Source organism: Atheta coriaria, unplaced genomic scaffold, assembly GCF_025399875.1.
Source record: "Atheta coriaria isolate IRGN ID8LTWV9N9 unplaced genomic scaffold, Caltech_Dcor_3.1 hic_scaffold_3_pilon, whole genome shotgun sequence".
Taxonomy (NCBI): domain Eukaryota; kingdom Metazoa; phylum Arthropoda; class Insecta; order Coleoptera; family Staphylinidae; genus Dalotia; species Dalotia coriaria.
The window spans coordinates 3,702,629-3,717,806 of NW_027045445.1; the positions used below are offsets into that span (position 1 = coordinate 3,702,629).

The window sequence follows — 15,178 nt, forward strand, 5'->3', positions numbered from 1 at the left end:
TAGGAGACACATAAAATGTAAAAAGGGTTGAATTTTAAGCCCGGAAAAAATAGGTATAAACTTTTTGCGTCGATAAAACGTTATTTATGTCTCTGAACTGCTCTTCATCGACTCGTTGCAGTGAACTCTAGCTGGCTACCTTATTAGCACAAACGCGAAGGGCCAGGCCTGAAGCGAACAGCGATAAAACCATTGAGCAATGCTAAACTGGTACTTACTCAAAACCAACCAAGAATAAAAACCATAAAGCGACCGGCAGACACGAAAGAAGGCCACCTGACAAAAGCAAAAAAAGGACAGTTTGTTTTGCGCGTCATAATTTACGACACATAAAGGGCATTGAATATGATGCGCATTGTTAACGCGCTTGTTTCTTGTGTGCTTCATTCTGCACATGGAATTACAATTCGGTGCGCATGACAACATTTATTGCCCGCGGGGCATTGCAGCGTGATGCATGTCGAAGCAGGATAATCAAATTATCAGTTGCCTCATTGGCAACATAAACTCAGCAGGCATATATTTAATAACAAGCAAACTACAATGTTGCTGATGCACTGCTGGAGGTTTTTCGCAGAAACCGCGAGCTACGCAACGTCAACAAATTAGCGCGAAATGGGCGCGCGTTCGAAACGGGCGCCGTGTTCCTTCGACCACTTTTCAAATCAATACCCGATCCCTACCGACCGCCTGCCAACCACTGCTAGAAACTAGCCGGGCGCACCATGCAGTAACGAGGTTGTTAATTATGTGATTGCAGATAATAAGCTATTCGAGCGCCCGAGGCGGCGTCAGCGTTGCGACCGAGAGAGGCGAGACCAGCCGCAGCGTGCTGCTTATACAGAAAGCTCGGCCGACCGACTCCGGCAATTATCAATGTAATCCATCTAATGCTCGTCCTGCCAACGTCACGGTACACGTATTAAATGGTAAGTAATTCGCATTCTCTGATTTACCTCTATTACAAATCACAAAACATTTTTTCCAACCACATTACTTACAATATCAGTATCGTTTTACTTTTTGACAAGACAATGACTAAATGAAGATAGTTGGCAGGTTCTAAGCCAACAAAACACAATAATGAGCTTATTATGCAACCACTCAAGCTTTGATAAAACTATGGTTGAAGTCTTTTTTTTTGTTTTACACTTATGATGCTACGGCAAATTTACTACTATAAAACACACCTGTTTGTGAAATTTGCTGTGTGCGTCATATTACTGAAAGTAATACTGCTAATTATCACTCGCACAAAGGGGCGGCGTTTTAATGAGAGCTTTCGTCACTGGAATTAATGATTCATAATATGCCGCACAAACAAGTTGGTGGAAATTAATTAAACTAGCTTTAAATTGTAATTAAATTTATATAATCTGAATACAATAATCAAATCTGCGCTAGTTTGTATAACAACATCACAATTATAAAATTCTAACTGTTTGAACACACAGAATGCATAAATTTTGCAGTGTTTTTGGTTATTTAGGTTTTACAGTATGAATGCATTCAATTGTCATTCATGTCATTCCAGGGGATGCGCACTACTGACCATTATTTACACGACATTGACTCGATCCTATTGACATGTCGTTAATATAATTATGGTAATCAATGACGACGATGCGCGGTCTGATATAGGTGATTAATTTGGGTTAAGCATCGAGCTAGGTGTTCCGTTCATAAACAATTAGTGAAATTCAACGTTTGTACTTTGCGCGACATATTCATTTATTTCTTTTTTTTACCAGTGCCAGGATTAAAATGCTCAAATTAATTCTAAAAATGCATAGCATGACACTATCGTTGAAGGATCAAAATCAACACTTTAAAAACATATTTTTTAATTAAATAACGCCAGCGACGTTGTCATGTTTTAATTAAAAACACTTATAAACAACGTAAACATTTACTATCTTTATTATACGTTTACACAAACATTTGTATCATTCATGCTCGGGCATTAATTAAAAACGAGACATACCAACATGGTATTATGTCATCCGAGTTTTTGTTCGCATTCTCGTGTAATTTTTTACGCGTTTAACAAAATAAATACGTAGATGTATATTTATTTCTTTATGCTTCGACGCATTTTCATGCGTAGAATAATTTCGAAATGCGTTGCGTGGTCTGCATCAATTTTAATTCTGTATGTACACCATGTCAAGAGTTGTTTCCAAGTTGTTTCATACGTATGACATGTATGAAAACGTGAAAGTAACAAACGTTGAAATTGAATGGAATATACCTAGGCAAAATATTCATTAAAAATATTGGTACTGTTATTAATTCATTACTCGGTAACTAATCAACTAATATTCAGGATTTTGTTTACTTATCTGTTTAGTATCCAATTCTACATTGGATAATAAAAGATACAATTTTATTTTCTTGTAACTTTTTGTGGAATTATCAAAATTACAAAATATTAACGTTGTTATACAGGGAATTCCGCATGGTGTATTGAAGTAATATTTTTATTATATAACAATTAATCTTAAAGGAATTAATAAATTACTAATTCATATGATAAAATGCTTTGGAACAACTCATGGGTCAAACTCATTATATGCATCATACGTTTGGAAAACTTTGTTAATATTGATTAAATTAGCCGGCGTTATATCGTGGCGCACAATACATTTATAATGTTTAGAATCGTGCGCTTTTCTTCTCTGCTCATGATTTCTTTAGGTCACGAAAAATATATTAAGCACGCAACTTCTGTATTATATAAGTTTGTGCCTTTTCTTTCCGTTCCTCATTCCGTTTCTTTGGGGAAACTGTTTTTTTCACGTGCGGGTTTTTGATGTAGGTATATGTGAGCCTTGTGTAAGCGTATCCTTTTGTTGACGGCAAGTGTTTGCTGGGCATTTCTTCTACGTCCTTACGTTTATAAGTAGTTCATTTTTGTAAACAACCGGCGCTCATTTGCGCTCTGATGCGATACGTTTTGATACATTACAATTCGTCGTTACCGCTCGCAACTAAAACCGAATAGTAACCAGAAAACAACAGAAACACACCAGGGAACAACAAAACGAACAACATCAAAACAGCACAATGCAATACAAAACAAAAATTCAACCTCGTCCGCCATTAAATTGTGTTTCCCTTGGCATGTTGTACACGTTTTCAAAGTATATAGTTGCACACGCTCCACGCACCAAAGTAATGATTGTGTGCATATGTGAGCGGTGGATGCGTGTGTGCGATTTTGTGGAAACTGAAACATTTTGCTTTCCGTTGCAGGTGAACACCCCGAGGCGATGCAACACGGTGGCAATCAGCGCATGGGCTCGACTGTTAATGTATTTGCTTTACTAACTATACTTTTGTTGACCACTTATTGTTAATTCTGGGCGTTGTTGTTTATTTTTCTACTGTATTTTGATTTAGGTCTTGATATTTCTTGCTATTTTATACTTTATATAGGCGATGGAAGCGAAGAAAGAGAACAATGGACAAATGATTTTAAAATAAATACATTAATTATTGTAATATGCAGCTACAGTACACAAGAACACGGAACATTAAATACACCGATGATGCAAAAAAGTATAGCATAAGAAAACAAAAAAAAACTATAAAAGTAAGTCAATATGAGCGCATACAAAGTGTCTTTGATCAATGTCATCATAAATATCTAATTGTAGTGTGAATGTTTAAGATATTTAATTGTATAAGGACTTTTCAGACTACTAGTTAGAATCAAATAACATGATAAATGTTTTTGTTTTTGTTTATATTCTATGTGACTAGCAAATCTGTGTGAGAATAATGTTTGAATTTTTTTTAAATTTGTTCAAATAGCTGATGATAGATAAAGAGAAAAAATAAGATCAAAGACTCTTTGTACACTTGCTTAATTTATTCTACAAGATGAAAAGACAAAAGAAGAATGAAAAGCCACAAATTAATGAACTCACTCAACACATAAAACGAAAATAATGAATAAGAAACAGAGACAGAAAAAATGTTACGCTATACTTTAGTCGTTTGCTGGTTAATGTCGAACATTAAATTTAAGTAAAAAAAAAAGAAGTAAGAAAGTAATAAACGAGAAAATAAATCATCATTAAAACTGCTCTAAATCGCGATTTATCCACATCACGTATTTAGTAATAAATCAATACTTTTTAGCGATAACTTAATAAATAAATGTGGCTATATTTGTTTGTACTTAACTGATACTTCATAATGTCTAATGTCCCTAGACGTACTAAGAAAGAGAATGAACGAATAAGAAAAATTATATTAATATATGAAGACGATGCGCGTCAACACTCGATTTATTTGGAATAAATGATGTGAATACAATGATGTAACATACCGATTAAGTGAATCCTGCATTACATATATAAAATATACATTGCGGCAAGAACGCAGCGTGTGCGAATGATGATGATGTTACGAGTGTAAGTTAAGTTGTTAACATTCTTAAGTGAAGTGAAGCAAAATAAATGAAATACAAATATATATGAGCAACACACTGAAGCGCAACATTTAAATGATGTTTTACTCCCATGATGAATGCATAAAGAGAACCTCAAAATAACGTAAACTATGAGACATCTTCATGTAGACATCTACTTGTATATAAATGATATTAATGATGAGAATTACTATTATTATTGATGATATTAAGTATAATGGCAAAGAATCTTCGCATTCTTCGTAGTAAATTAAGGACAATGAGAAAAATGATGAATTATGAATGATATACAAATATATTGTTGATTTATTTTCTTAAGTTCCAACGACACATTTTATGTATAAAAAATAATATATATGAACTCTGTGAAGAACCGACACTAAATAATTTTAATAACCAATAAACTTTTATTCCGAAATACCGAATTGATTTGCATACCATGATCAATGTTATATTTTCCTTTTATAACATATTATATTTCAAGTTCTCCTTGTATTTTTCGTTCGATGTGGAAAGCGTGGCGCCACCTAGTGACGATTACTATAAAGCACAACCTTCAAATCCACTAGACAGCAGCACACATATAATTTTTAAGTTGTTAATCATTACCTTGACAGGTAAGCACTTCTTAACAATTATACTCAACAAATATAATATTCCTATCATTTTTGATAAAGTATTAATATAAATAAGTGCTTATTAAATATTGTAAACTAATTTAGACAAATGTATCTTGCAACATAACCTGATTGTTCACAACTTTCAATCATTTTATACACAAAACTTGCAATGGCAAACACAGTGGCTGATCAAAATTGTCTTCTTAAATTAACAAACAGTACAGTATTAAAAAAGGTACGGCCTATCAATATATTTCAAAGATATATAATTTAACAGTTTAAATTATTGTAGTTTTTACATCAATGTGTTGACGAACTGGTAGGAAAAGAACAAGAAAACTTTTACAATGGCATGGATGATATTGAATGGTCTGTGGATGAACATAAACAAGCCAGAAGTTTTGTTCAAGCTCTCTACAAGAAATACATATTTGAGGATGAATTTTCACCTCAGCTTTCTGATTTAAGTAGTACACATGTTGAAGAAATTGAAACATGCTTTAATATAAGAAAAAAGGATATTCATAGAGCTGTGATCAAAGAACAATTACTAAAGAGTAACATTCCATTAGTAGAAAGCATTGATTGGAAAATTAAGTGGATAATGGGTAGTTCCAAGTTGAGTTCATTGAGTGAACCTTTGGTGCAGGTAGATTTGAGTTGTATCAGTAATGTCAAAGATGGAAAAGATATGCTGAATTTTGAAATGAAACTTAGTCAGCTGGAAAATTTAATAACAGAACTGGAAGAAATAAAATCAGAATTTTGAGATAAATTCTTGTTCAGTACACTTTGTATGTAATTATAACAGAAAATATAATTTGTGGATGTATTTCTATAAATGTTACGTCCGGTCGACGCTCTAGTTAGATGACCCCGTCTTCACCAGATATGGAATAATCAATATTGACGCACGTCTAGCGATGACGATGTTTACTACACGAAATTTACACAATTCATGAGGCATAACGTGGGTAATTAACGCCCCCTAATCGCTAATGGTAAAATCAAGGCTCTTTGCATTCATTTACAAGTTCACAGTATAATTACGTATTTGGTTACCTTCAATGAATGTTGCTATCTTTATTTTATAGAAATTAATATATGACTGTGTTATTTTAAGTTTTTTTTTGGCAGAATTTAAACAAAATGCGAGTTGACTGAAAAATTGCCAATAAAAGAATTTCTTTGGCATGTTGGTTGCCTAATGTCAACGATCATGAAAATTATAAAATACAAATATTGTGGTTGTTGTATGGAAAACAGTTTTCTGAAAGTGAGCTAATAATCGTATATACGCCCTGAATATTAAAAAAAAACAAGATCTTTTCTTGCTGTAGGCTAGCGCGCACGCATGCACTCGATTCGCAGTCGGCATTGGTGGTGCTGCGGGATTGCGCTCCAATAATAACACCGCCGAGCCAGTTGTAGTTGTACGCTAGACGCGGTCGCGCGCTAAACCGAGCTGCGCGAGCAAACGAGGAGTAAGCGCACTAGCAAACCCCGTATAGTATTTACACAATAAATTGTGTAAACAGGTGGGCATCGTTGCGTGTTCAGGGCGCAATCGATTCAAAGAAGTTCGCCGGCGGCCACGATCGGCGTGATTCGTGAAGATCGTGAATGAAAGGATGTCGCGCGCGGCCAGTGCGACGGCGGCAGGGCGGCGATGTGTGCCGCAATAACAAGTTGATGTCGAGCGACGGCTTCGCGTCGTCAAGGCGAATCGTCACGGCACGCCAGTGAGTTACTGCCGCGGGCGGCGCGCGCTCTTCACGGCGCATTGTTTTCCTGACAACGAGAAGAGGCGATTCCGCCGCTGCGAACGATCCAAAATGGGCACCAGCATCCCTGTGCTTCTAGTCACTGCGAACGTGGGATCGATATTCGAAAACGTAAGCGGACCGCATCAAAATAACAACAATCAACAATTTCATTTCAATCACATTTCAATACACGCACACGCATTCATTAATCCGCGTTCATGAACACAGATTAAAAATCGATTTTATGGTTTTTAGCCCTCTGTAATGTTGCAAGTCTGGACTGATGAATTTCTTTCAAAAATATCAAAGCTATCACCAAAGTTTATTGCATTGCATTGCCAGGAAGTTGGAGGAAAAAACTATGAGAATAGTATGAAGCATGTTGAGCATTTTGTCAACTTGCTGATGTCCTCAAATGAGCTGAGACCTTATGACAAAGTCAGAGTGTATCTGGATGAAGATTACAGCTCAGCAGAACACTTCACAGTAGGTTATACCCAATTTTATGTATTTAAAATCTTAGTAATGTGTATACCTTAAAGGCATTAGGAAACTTCTACTTCATTCATGAATCCATTGAAAATGTACAAATATGGAACTTCAAAGAAGCAACTTTTCTTCCATGTGTTGGAAAAGAAACACATTCAGGCAATATTGAAGCAGTTGAGACCAAAGAGAAGTCCAAATTTCCACAAAACTTTTTTCCAGAAGTAAGTACTCACTTTATTAACTATTTAGCATTTTATTTCCAACTGACCTTCACAATGCCATGCTATCATATTGATTTTCTTGGTATTTAAATGTTAACAAATCCGATATTCGAATAGTGTAAATGGTCACGAAAAGGTTTCCTTCGCACGCGTTGGTCGATCGAAGGCAGTGTATTTGATTTGATCAACATCCATCTGTTCCACGACGCGTCAAATTTTGTCGCGATGGAGGCGTACCCGTCGGTGTACTGTGCGAATCGGCGGCGAGCGCTTGAGCACACGCTGCAGCGTTTCCACAACGACGAGTACGACAACGTGCCGTACATCCTCTTCGGCGACTTCAACTTCCGGACCGATACTGACGGCGTTATCAAGGTATGTGCACTACCTGTTTGAATCACAATCACGTTTCCTGTCGGTTCTAAACAAATCACATTTAGAAACTCACCGAGGGCCTGACAACCGTTCGAATACAGAACAATAAGAACAACGAGTTTTCCAAGCTGCAGTACCGGAACGAGGATCAGGACGCTGTACTCACGGTTGGCAAGAAGGAATTTAATCATGCGGATCACCAGGGAGTTTTCAGTCAACAACCAGACGATTGGGTATTTATTTTATTTTTACTTGAAACGTATTTTTAGTTGATATTTATTTGTCTTTTAGTTAAAACCATATGATAAGGAAGTAGATGCGTTCAAGGAGACGCTTCTTGAATTTCCGATAACGTTTGCCCCTTCGTATCCATTCGAGGAGGCCATGTCGAAAGCGTCGAGCTACATGCAAACGCGCTGCCCGGCGTGGTGCGACCGCGTCCTCCTCAGCCACACAGCCAAAAAGTTAATTGATGAGACTGACCATATAGAATATGATCTCATGGGACAGAACACCTGCATGGGAGACCATAAGGTTAGTGAAATCATTATTAATCTTTAATTAACACAAACTCGAACGAAAATCTACACTTGTTGACAAGAAAATCAAAGGCTGTATGACTCTTATTCTGTACCTGCAGCCGGTTTATTTGGATTTTCACATGTCGCTCGCGAGTGGCGAGTGAAGAGGTATTTTAAAATCATGCTCACGTTGCTCCCTTGCATTTGAAGATCACCAGTAAATAATTGCCAAACATTTAGTGCCACATGTATAAACTTAGTTGCGAGTCAACCGGTATTGTACATTACATTGATTGTGTTGCATTTGTTGTTCTTCCAGCCGGTGTATTTGCGAACGTCAATCCTAACCAACTCAGGTATTATTACGTGTTGTCATCATAACGAATATTGCTTGCCGATGAATTGCCCGTGCTGTAGTCAGTTCGCAAACGTGACCATCAACGTGATCGACATGAGCGATTATCTCAAGCACAGCACCAGCGATATTACGATCAATCCTAACTTGTTGCGCGAGCCGGTGACGCGTGACATGCTGCAGCACGATCCGTACACGCCTGAAAGCGCGGAATCGCACTCGCCAAACCAGGAAAAAGTGGATGTGGCTTTGAGTGATTTGCGTCGGACGAGCGTGTCGCCAATGTTGCTCAAAAAGCGGCTGGAGACTTTTCTTAAGGAAAACTCTAAACCTAGTATGGCGATAACGCGCAGCGTGTCGCAGCATGTTAACGTCGCCGAGCTGCCGACGATAGCTGCTGACGAGGATGCGATTCGCCCGCGTGCGATGAGCGAGTTGCAGACGAGCACGGTTGTCAGTCGTCTGCATGACGACGACGACAGGCAGCCATGCGAGTCCATGCACGACGAGAACCAACGTTGGTTTCCATACAGCGAGGTCGACCCGCTTAAAGTGCCAAAGATTTTGGAACAAATAGACGACGGCGCGCGAAATGCGAAAGCAACGCGCCGAAAATCGCTCGACGATTGTGACGATCACGTGGAGAGTAGTAAAACGTCTTGCAATTGTAGATGCTGGTGTAGTATTTTGTGATTTAGAGTTACACGTTTTATTTTACGTTTACAAATCCCTCGTTTTACAACCTTCACCTGCATTTTAAGCACACAATATACAGTAATCGATGTTTGCATTCTATAACAAATTTTGCCCGCTTTGTTAGCTCAAGCCGTTGATGCAAGATTTTAGTTTTCGTTACGTTGATGCCTTGTTTATGAACATAATTGGGACGACGCGGTGATAGCGGAATGTTTTCGTTTCGACCCGAATTAAATGGAAGGACATTCGGTCATGAATTGTTTTACTGTGATATTAAATGTACATAAATAATATAATTAACATATTTTATTGAGAAACTTATCAACACGTGATCATTAAATTTTGCGAAATGTGTAAACGAAAACACTCCAAATTCGTAAAAACCGACGAGTTACATTTATCTGTTGTGGATTTTTTCTTTTCGTTTGGTTTTAAGTTTTCTCTGCAGTGTTTGGCGTACTCTGTTTGTTTAAATTGTGCACTTACTACAAATGTATGACTTGTCAACAGGCCTGAACGTACGGAATGCGGACCATAAAATCACACCGTCTCTAATTGCGAATAGTAACGATAGCGTTATCGATTCGTCTACGGTGACGAGATATATTTATATTAAGAATATCGACAACCCCGTGAAAATATTTCGCGAGACAACCGTCTAAACAAAACTTGAAAAAATGGGCTAAATTGCTTCTAAATCTACAAATGAAAATTCATTTATAAAAAGAGAGCTCTTATTGAACGTAATTTTTCATCATTAGGTTTCATATTATTTCTAATGATTAGTTTTATCATATTGCGATTAGCTGATAATCGTTTTATAGTTTTATAATTTATGATAGTCAATGCAAGCTCACGGAATGCAGGAATGCAAGCGGATACGATGGGGATGAACATATTTAAGAAGTCTAAAATAATATCGTTGTTAAACTGGTGACTGTTTTATCTGTGTACGAGGAAAAAAAATTGAAATATTTTATCGATGTTTTTAAATGTATCACGTATATTCTATGTTGTTAACACGCGCCGCGCGTTACCAGTCACATTAAGTAAGAAATACTCAATGATGAGGAGGTGTTACTGGAATCTACGTATTAATTGTACTTATCAAATTATGAAAGCAACTTCCAAAAAGAAATCTGTGTTACAGACTTACTCCACTTTCAAGTAGCAGCTACATGTCCATTTCATTTCATATATGTTGTAACTTTTCGAACATTTTCATAGTATATATTGACGTAGAGATATACTAGATTGGATCAATTAGAAGAATCTTAAGAAAAGTGTGGTGTGTATTTAATAATTACGAGTAGTTTGGTGTGACAGAGAGATAATTTCAAATAGAATTTGCACTTTGTAGTGAGTTTAACGTTTTATCTTCTCAGCTCTCTCACTTACAGCTTACCGAAGAATCCGAAATGGACATGTTGCTAAGAAAAATGTCACGCCCACCGTAACTCAATATTTTTTGATGCAGTTTATATTTACAACAACCATAAATCATCGATTAAAAAAACATATATTAAAAAGAAACCAAACGGAATAAAATATAAAGTGCTAGTCATGTATGTACACTTAATAATACCCTTTGTACGATACAAAATTTAATATGTCTTTATTAAGAATTATACACACAAAAATGCCGATCGCGCCAATATGATAATATTACAGTTTGTAACATTCGCGATGAATTTGTCACTTATTTGATGGTGCAAACAAAACATTATTGGCCCCAATGCAAAATCAACTGAAAACCAAATATTATAATATGATGTATAAGTGTGTAATAATGTCCACAGTTTGTTGCATATGCAATTATTAATCGAATCAGTCGCAAACAGTCCAATTAACTTATAACAAAAAGAAAAAGTCGGGTTTTACGTACATATTTAGACGAAACAATGATAACCCGAATGAATAATATTCTCAGTGAATGCGCCGCAACCACAACTAAAACCAAGATGAAATAAATGTTTGGTGTAACAATGATGTAAATTGTAAAAGAATAAACTGATAACGTATCTAAATGGAACTAACATAGTTTAAATTGTGTTGTTGAGAACTTGTAGCTTGGTTGGCACGCTGTTTTTTTTTGTGTCTTGTTGTTGTTTCTCGTTCTTGTCCTTTAATCAATTGACTAGATGACAGAAAATGATTATCGGCTGTATATTGAATGTAAATCATTGTATTGTACAAAAACTAATATAAATCGCGGCGCATTTAATAAAGACGTTTTCTCGTCTGCTGTTGCTGCTGATAAAACATGATGCCGAGAACGACGCAGGTGATCACCGCCAACGCACCAATCAGCATCAGGAGGAACAGTTTGAAGCCGCCCAGCGACGACGGTTTCGGATCGTCGACGTGATCTCGTGGAGGTTCGAAGTATGTAGCTGATGGAGAAATCTGCGAACGATCTTCGGTGTTAACATCTTCGGGAAGATCCAATTCGTAAAAGCGAATCGAATGTATGTCGTGATTATCGGAGAGATCGCCGGTGCTTGCCGACAGACCAATGTAATAACCGGTGGGAAGTTTAACGCCAGCAACGCTGAAGCATTCTTTCCAAGCTGCCTTGTTTTCGATGTCAGTGGACACTAAAAATATTCAATTAGTAGGAGAACTAAGGTAAGAACAGATAATATTAACCTGTCAATACGTCTTTTTCGTATTTGATCGAAATGTGTGTGTCATGGTTAAAATTACGGAATTTTGCCTCACAACCAGCAAGTTGTGTGTGCGTACCATCCCTATCGTGGTCGTAGCTCATAGTACCATTGTTTACCATCGCAGATATAAAGGGGTGTTGATGCTATAGAAATTTGTCCATTAGCTCAATTAGTTGGTAAAAATAACCTACTTACAGTGTGAGCTCCATTGTGATTACTGTATGTATCCAAAATAACTGCAAGGCCATAGAATAAGTCTTTACTGCCAAAGACCTTTCCTTCTTCCATTCTATCTCTTGCATACCACACAGCAAAGCCATCTCCAAATAGCTCTTTACCATTGCCATGCACTTTAAAATGAATTTGTAGGTCCCAATTTCTGACATTCACAGGCTAAAATTTAATAAATAATCATTATTTAACATAACTATTAAGAACTTATATTAAAAATGTACTTTAGAATTCCATAGTGAACCTGATCTAGACTGCTTGTCAGGAGTGAGCCTAACAAAATCATTTGTGACCATAGTATGACCCAGAAAATCCCAGAATGGTATACTCAATCCAGCTTTTAAAAGAAATATCTTTTATATATCATCTTCAAGTATTAGATGCATGCACTTACTTTGGTATGGTTTGATAAGTGAGTGTTCTCTCTTCATAAAATCTCTTGTATTCCATTCTCCTCTTATGAGGCATATCAACTGGATACATACTAGTTGTAGAATAATGGAATGGCGTGAAAAGTGCATCTTAAATTATTGCAGTTGCTATTTTAAAACGTGATGGGGACGTGTGGCCCTTTTGAGACAATCTAGAATATTTAATATTTGGCAGAAGCGATAGGAATGCCGACTTGACGCAAGCAACCTTGGAAACTTGATGATGCACTTTACAAATATTTAACCTAACCAGTGCTCGCAATTGCAACTTAGAATAATTCATTTAAAATTACAACATCATTTTTAACAACAAATTATTATTGTTGTAATTATTAAATTAAGTCCAAAGTATATATTTTATGGTAAATAACATGATAAAACTACAGGTTTTGATGTATTTTATTTAATTTTTGTTTGGGCATCCCTGGACTTGAAGCGCTACCTAGGTAGGAATTGAAAGTACTATTGTGACAAGATTATTTTTTGAAGTAACGTGTTTATTTACAAGATTTTACATAATGGGAAGTGAAATTAATTATACTGGCACAACTCCCGAATATTATGCACCATTTGAAGTGGTTGTGCATAATACGCCAAGTGACTGTTGGGTGTCTTTTCTAGGCAAAGTGACAAATGTAACACCGTTGATCGAGAAGTATGAAGGCAAAACTGTGTTAAACCTTTGATAGCGTTCGCTGGAAAGGATATTACCGATTGGTTCGATGAACGCACTGGGGATATAAAATATCATATACATCCTGTTTCCGGCTGCCGTGTGCCATACACTCCGCACGGAAGAATTCCAGATGTTGATGTGCAAGTTCCAAATGAAGAGTGGCGACCGCTTGATTATACGCCTTGGTGGAAGGATGATAGGTGGCGCCACATGTACTTTTCGGTCAGTAAATATTTTATTTTGTTTATTCTCTCAGGTATATAATCGGAAAGTTAACAAGTCGCGTGCGACCAATACGAATCGTAAATCCTTTGTTTGGTTTTGAGACTTTTTTAAATGTCTGCGCGGAAGATACCATTTTAAGAATCAAAGAAAGATATTCAATATTTAACAGTTTATCCAACGAATACATTTGGCGATACTTTGATAAACCGCTTAAAGATGACCTAACTTTAGAAGAAAACGGTATACCAGATCAACGAGATCACATGGCCAGTGTGGGAATGGATCCCAACTTCTGGATACCGCCGCTTTTCATTTATTACTGCGATAATCTAGAATGGTTGGACAATGATAGTAGCAGCGACAGCGATACCACTGATTACTACAGCAAGTTTTGATTTGTAATTATTATCATTAACTCCTTAATGAAATACTACAATCAAAGTCTCTTCTTAATTCTTACTATAATTTACTACTAACACAAGCTTGCATGTTGGCGTTGAGTTAATAACACTTAATAACGTATTGCAATTATCTGTACTTCACAGTCCGCAGATTACGTCGAGATAACGCGCATTGTTAACCGCCAACAGCCTAGAAAAGACAACGCTGCACATCACGAAGACGTGCGTTACAATCCGACAGTCCAAGAAACAATAGCCGCACAGAAATGTGCATTAATGATAAATATTACAAGCTACAAAAGCTAACTAACCGTCATACATACATTACTTTGTTTCAGTGCCGTACCGACAGTGAATGCAAGGTGGAGGTTTAAATAAATTAAACATGAAATATTTGCCTGCTGCATGTTTGATGTTCCGTGGTTGTTTTCAGGTATTATACGTATCTAAGTGGCATATGGTGCTTCCATCGATGCATAACATATACAAGTTGTTGGGAATTACAAAGTAAAACCAGAAATACAAACTAAAATAACATACACACTAAAATACTATTAGATAACGGTAAATTCAAACACGCACAATAATATTTATTGTCAAATCAATAACAATTGACCAGGTATTGATTTTTTGTAGAAATATTATTGTTTTGTTTGTTGCGGTGAGTTGTGTAGAGAAAAATGCATCAACCGAAACCTAGTGCGTACAGAAAATTTACGCACCTTCAAATCAGTAAAGCGTATCTTCATTAACAGATTTCAATTTGAATTTTAAATTAGTCACATGGCAAATAACAAAGCAGAAATCATTTATTGCATAAAATATCTAAAAAGATCAGAAAATTAAACAAAAATAACATGTTATTAAACAAAATTATTGCTAATTAGATTTTCAACGCTTAGATTCAGATGTAGAATGGTTTTAATTAGGTTTTAATTGGGTACTGCAAGCGACACTTATTATAACTTGCATTAATTGATTTGTTTCCTCTTTGTGCCTTAAATTAAACATTCATTATTTTTAACAGTTAGCGCTCCGTATTTTTATCCAATGTTAACCATATT

At 36.4% G+C, this 15,178-nt stretch overlaps 5 protein-coding genes across 9 annotated transcripts in view; 4 read left to right on the top strand and 1 right to left on the bottom strand.

Moving 5' to 3' along the window:
* LOC135789567 (zwei Ig domain protein zig-8-like) overlaps window positions 1-4,856 on the top strand; it is a 109,430-nt gene extending 104,574 nt beyond the window's left edge. For both annotated transcript variants that reach the window (XM_065299466.1, XM_065299465.1), the window contains exons 5-6: window positions 761-929; window positions 3,256-4,856. In XM_065299466.1, the coding sequence (XP_065155538.1) occupies window positions 761-929; window positions 3,256-3,359 (273 nt within the window). In that variant the 3' untranslated portion in view covers window positions 3,360-4,856. The remainder of the gene's footprint in view (window positions 1-760; window positions 930-3,255) is intronic.
* A 371-nt stretch (window positions 4,857-5,227) lies between these two features.
* Window positions 5,228-5,827, top strand: LOC135803675 (uncharacterized). Its single transcript, XM_065317348.1, has 2 exons — window positions 5,228-5,293; window positions 5,351-5,827. The coding sequence occupies exons 1-2, from the start codon at window positions 5,228-5,230 to the stop codon at window positions 5,825-5,827; spliced, it is 543 nt and encodes a 180-aa protein (XP_065173420.1).
* Window positions 5,823-11,513, top strand: 5PtaseI (inositol polyphosphate-5-phosphatase A). Of its 4 annotated transcripts, XM_065299456.1 has the most exons (10): window positions 5,823-6,334; window positions 6,399-6,953; window positions 7,080-7,310; window positions 7,367-7,534; window positions 7,652-7,909; window positions 7,975-8,142; window positions 8,201-8,443; window positions 8,550-8,598; window positions 8,750-8,786; window positions 9,992-10,092. In XM_065299456.1, the coding sequence occupies exons 2-8, from the start codon at window positions 6,894-6,896 to the stop codon at window positions 8,592-8,594; spliced, it is 1,173 nt and encodes a 390-aa protein (XP_065155528.1). In that variant the 5' UTR covers window positions 5,823-6,334; window positions 6,399-6,893; the 3' UTR covers window positions 8,595-8,598; window positions 8,750-8,786; window positions 9,992-10,092. The 4 variants fall into 4 exon arrangements, with proteins under 4 accessions (XP_065155528.1, XP_065155527.1, XP_065155529.1 ...); XM_065299455.1 differs by lacking the exon at window positions 8,550-8,598 and having other exon boundaries at window positions 9,992-11,513; XM_065299457.1 differs by lacking the exon at window positions 8,750-8,786 and having other exon boundaries at window positions 9,992-10,113.
* LOC135789565 (vesicular integral-membrane protein VIP36) lies at window positions 11,069-13,030 on the bottom strand. The gene is made up of 5 exons (XM_065299462.1): window positions 12,776-13,030; window positions 12,606-12,718; window positions 12,346-12,543; window positions 12,131-12,293; window positions 11,069-12,078 (listed from the first exon to the last, which is right to left on the bottom strand). Exons 1-5 carry the CDS (start codon window positions 12,900-12,902, stop codon window positions 11,702-11,704), a joined length of 978 nt encoding a protein of 325 aa, XP_065155534.1. The 5' UTR covers window positions 12,903-13,030; the 3' UTR covers window positions 11,069-11,701.
* A 235-nt stretch (window positions 13,031-13,265) lies between these two features.
* On the top strand, window positions 13,266-15,142 carry LOC135789568 (cytochrome b5 domain-containing protein 1). The gene is given in 4 exon segments (XM_065299467.1): window positions 13,266-13,475; window positions 13,478-13,688; window positions 13,745-14,111; window positions 14,453-15,142. Coding segments are annotated over 3 exon segments (720 nt in total). The 5' UTR covers window positions 13,266-13,330; the 3' UTR covers window positions 14,109-14,111; window positions 14,453-15,142.
* The last annotated feature ends 36 nt before the right edge of the window (window positions 15,143-15,178 follow it).

Excerpts from the sequence above, each read along its gene's own strand:
- LOC135803675 (XM_065317348.1), top strand. The coding sequence starts at position 5,228 with ATGGCAAACACAGTGGCTGATCAAAATTGTCTTCTTAAATTAACAAAC. Across the intron at positions 5,294-5,350 it reads ACAGTACAGTATTAAAAAAG|TTTTTACATCAATGTGTTGA; the intron begins GTACGGCCTATC and ends AAATTATTGTAG.
- LOC135789565 (XM_065299462.1), bottom strand. The coding sequence starts at position 12,902 with ATGCACTTTTCACGCCATTCCATTATTCTACAACTAGTATGTATCCAG. Across the intron at positions 12,544-12,605 it reads GTTCACTATGGAATTCTAAA|CCTGTGAATGTCAGAAATTG; the intron begins GTACATTTTTAA and ends ATTAAATTTTAG. Across the intron at positions 12,294-12,345 it reads ATCACAATGGAGCTCACACT|CATCAACACCCCTTTATATC; the intron begins GTAAGTAGGTTA and ends AAATTTCTATAG.
- 5PtaseI (XM_065299454.1), top strand. The coding sequence starts at position 6,894 with ATGGGCACCAGCATCCCTGTGCTTCTAGTCACTGCGAACGTGGGATCG. Across the intron at positions 7,311-7,366 it reads GCTCAGCAGAACACTTCACA|GCATTAGGAAACTTCTACTT; the intron begins GTAGGTTATACC and ends TATACCTTAAAG. Across the intron at positions 8,143-8,200 it reads GTCAACAACCAGACGATTGG|TTAAAACCATATGATAAGGA; the intron begins GTATTTATTTTA and ends TTTGTCTTTTAG.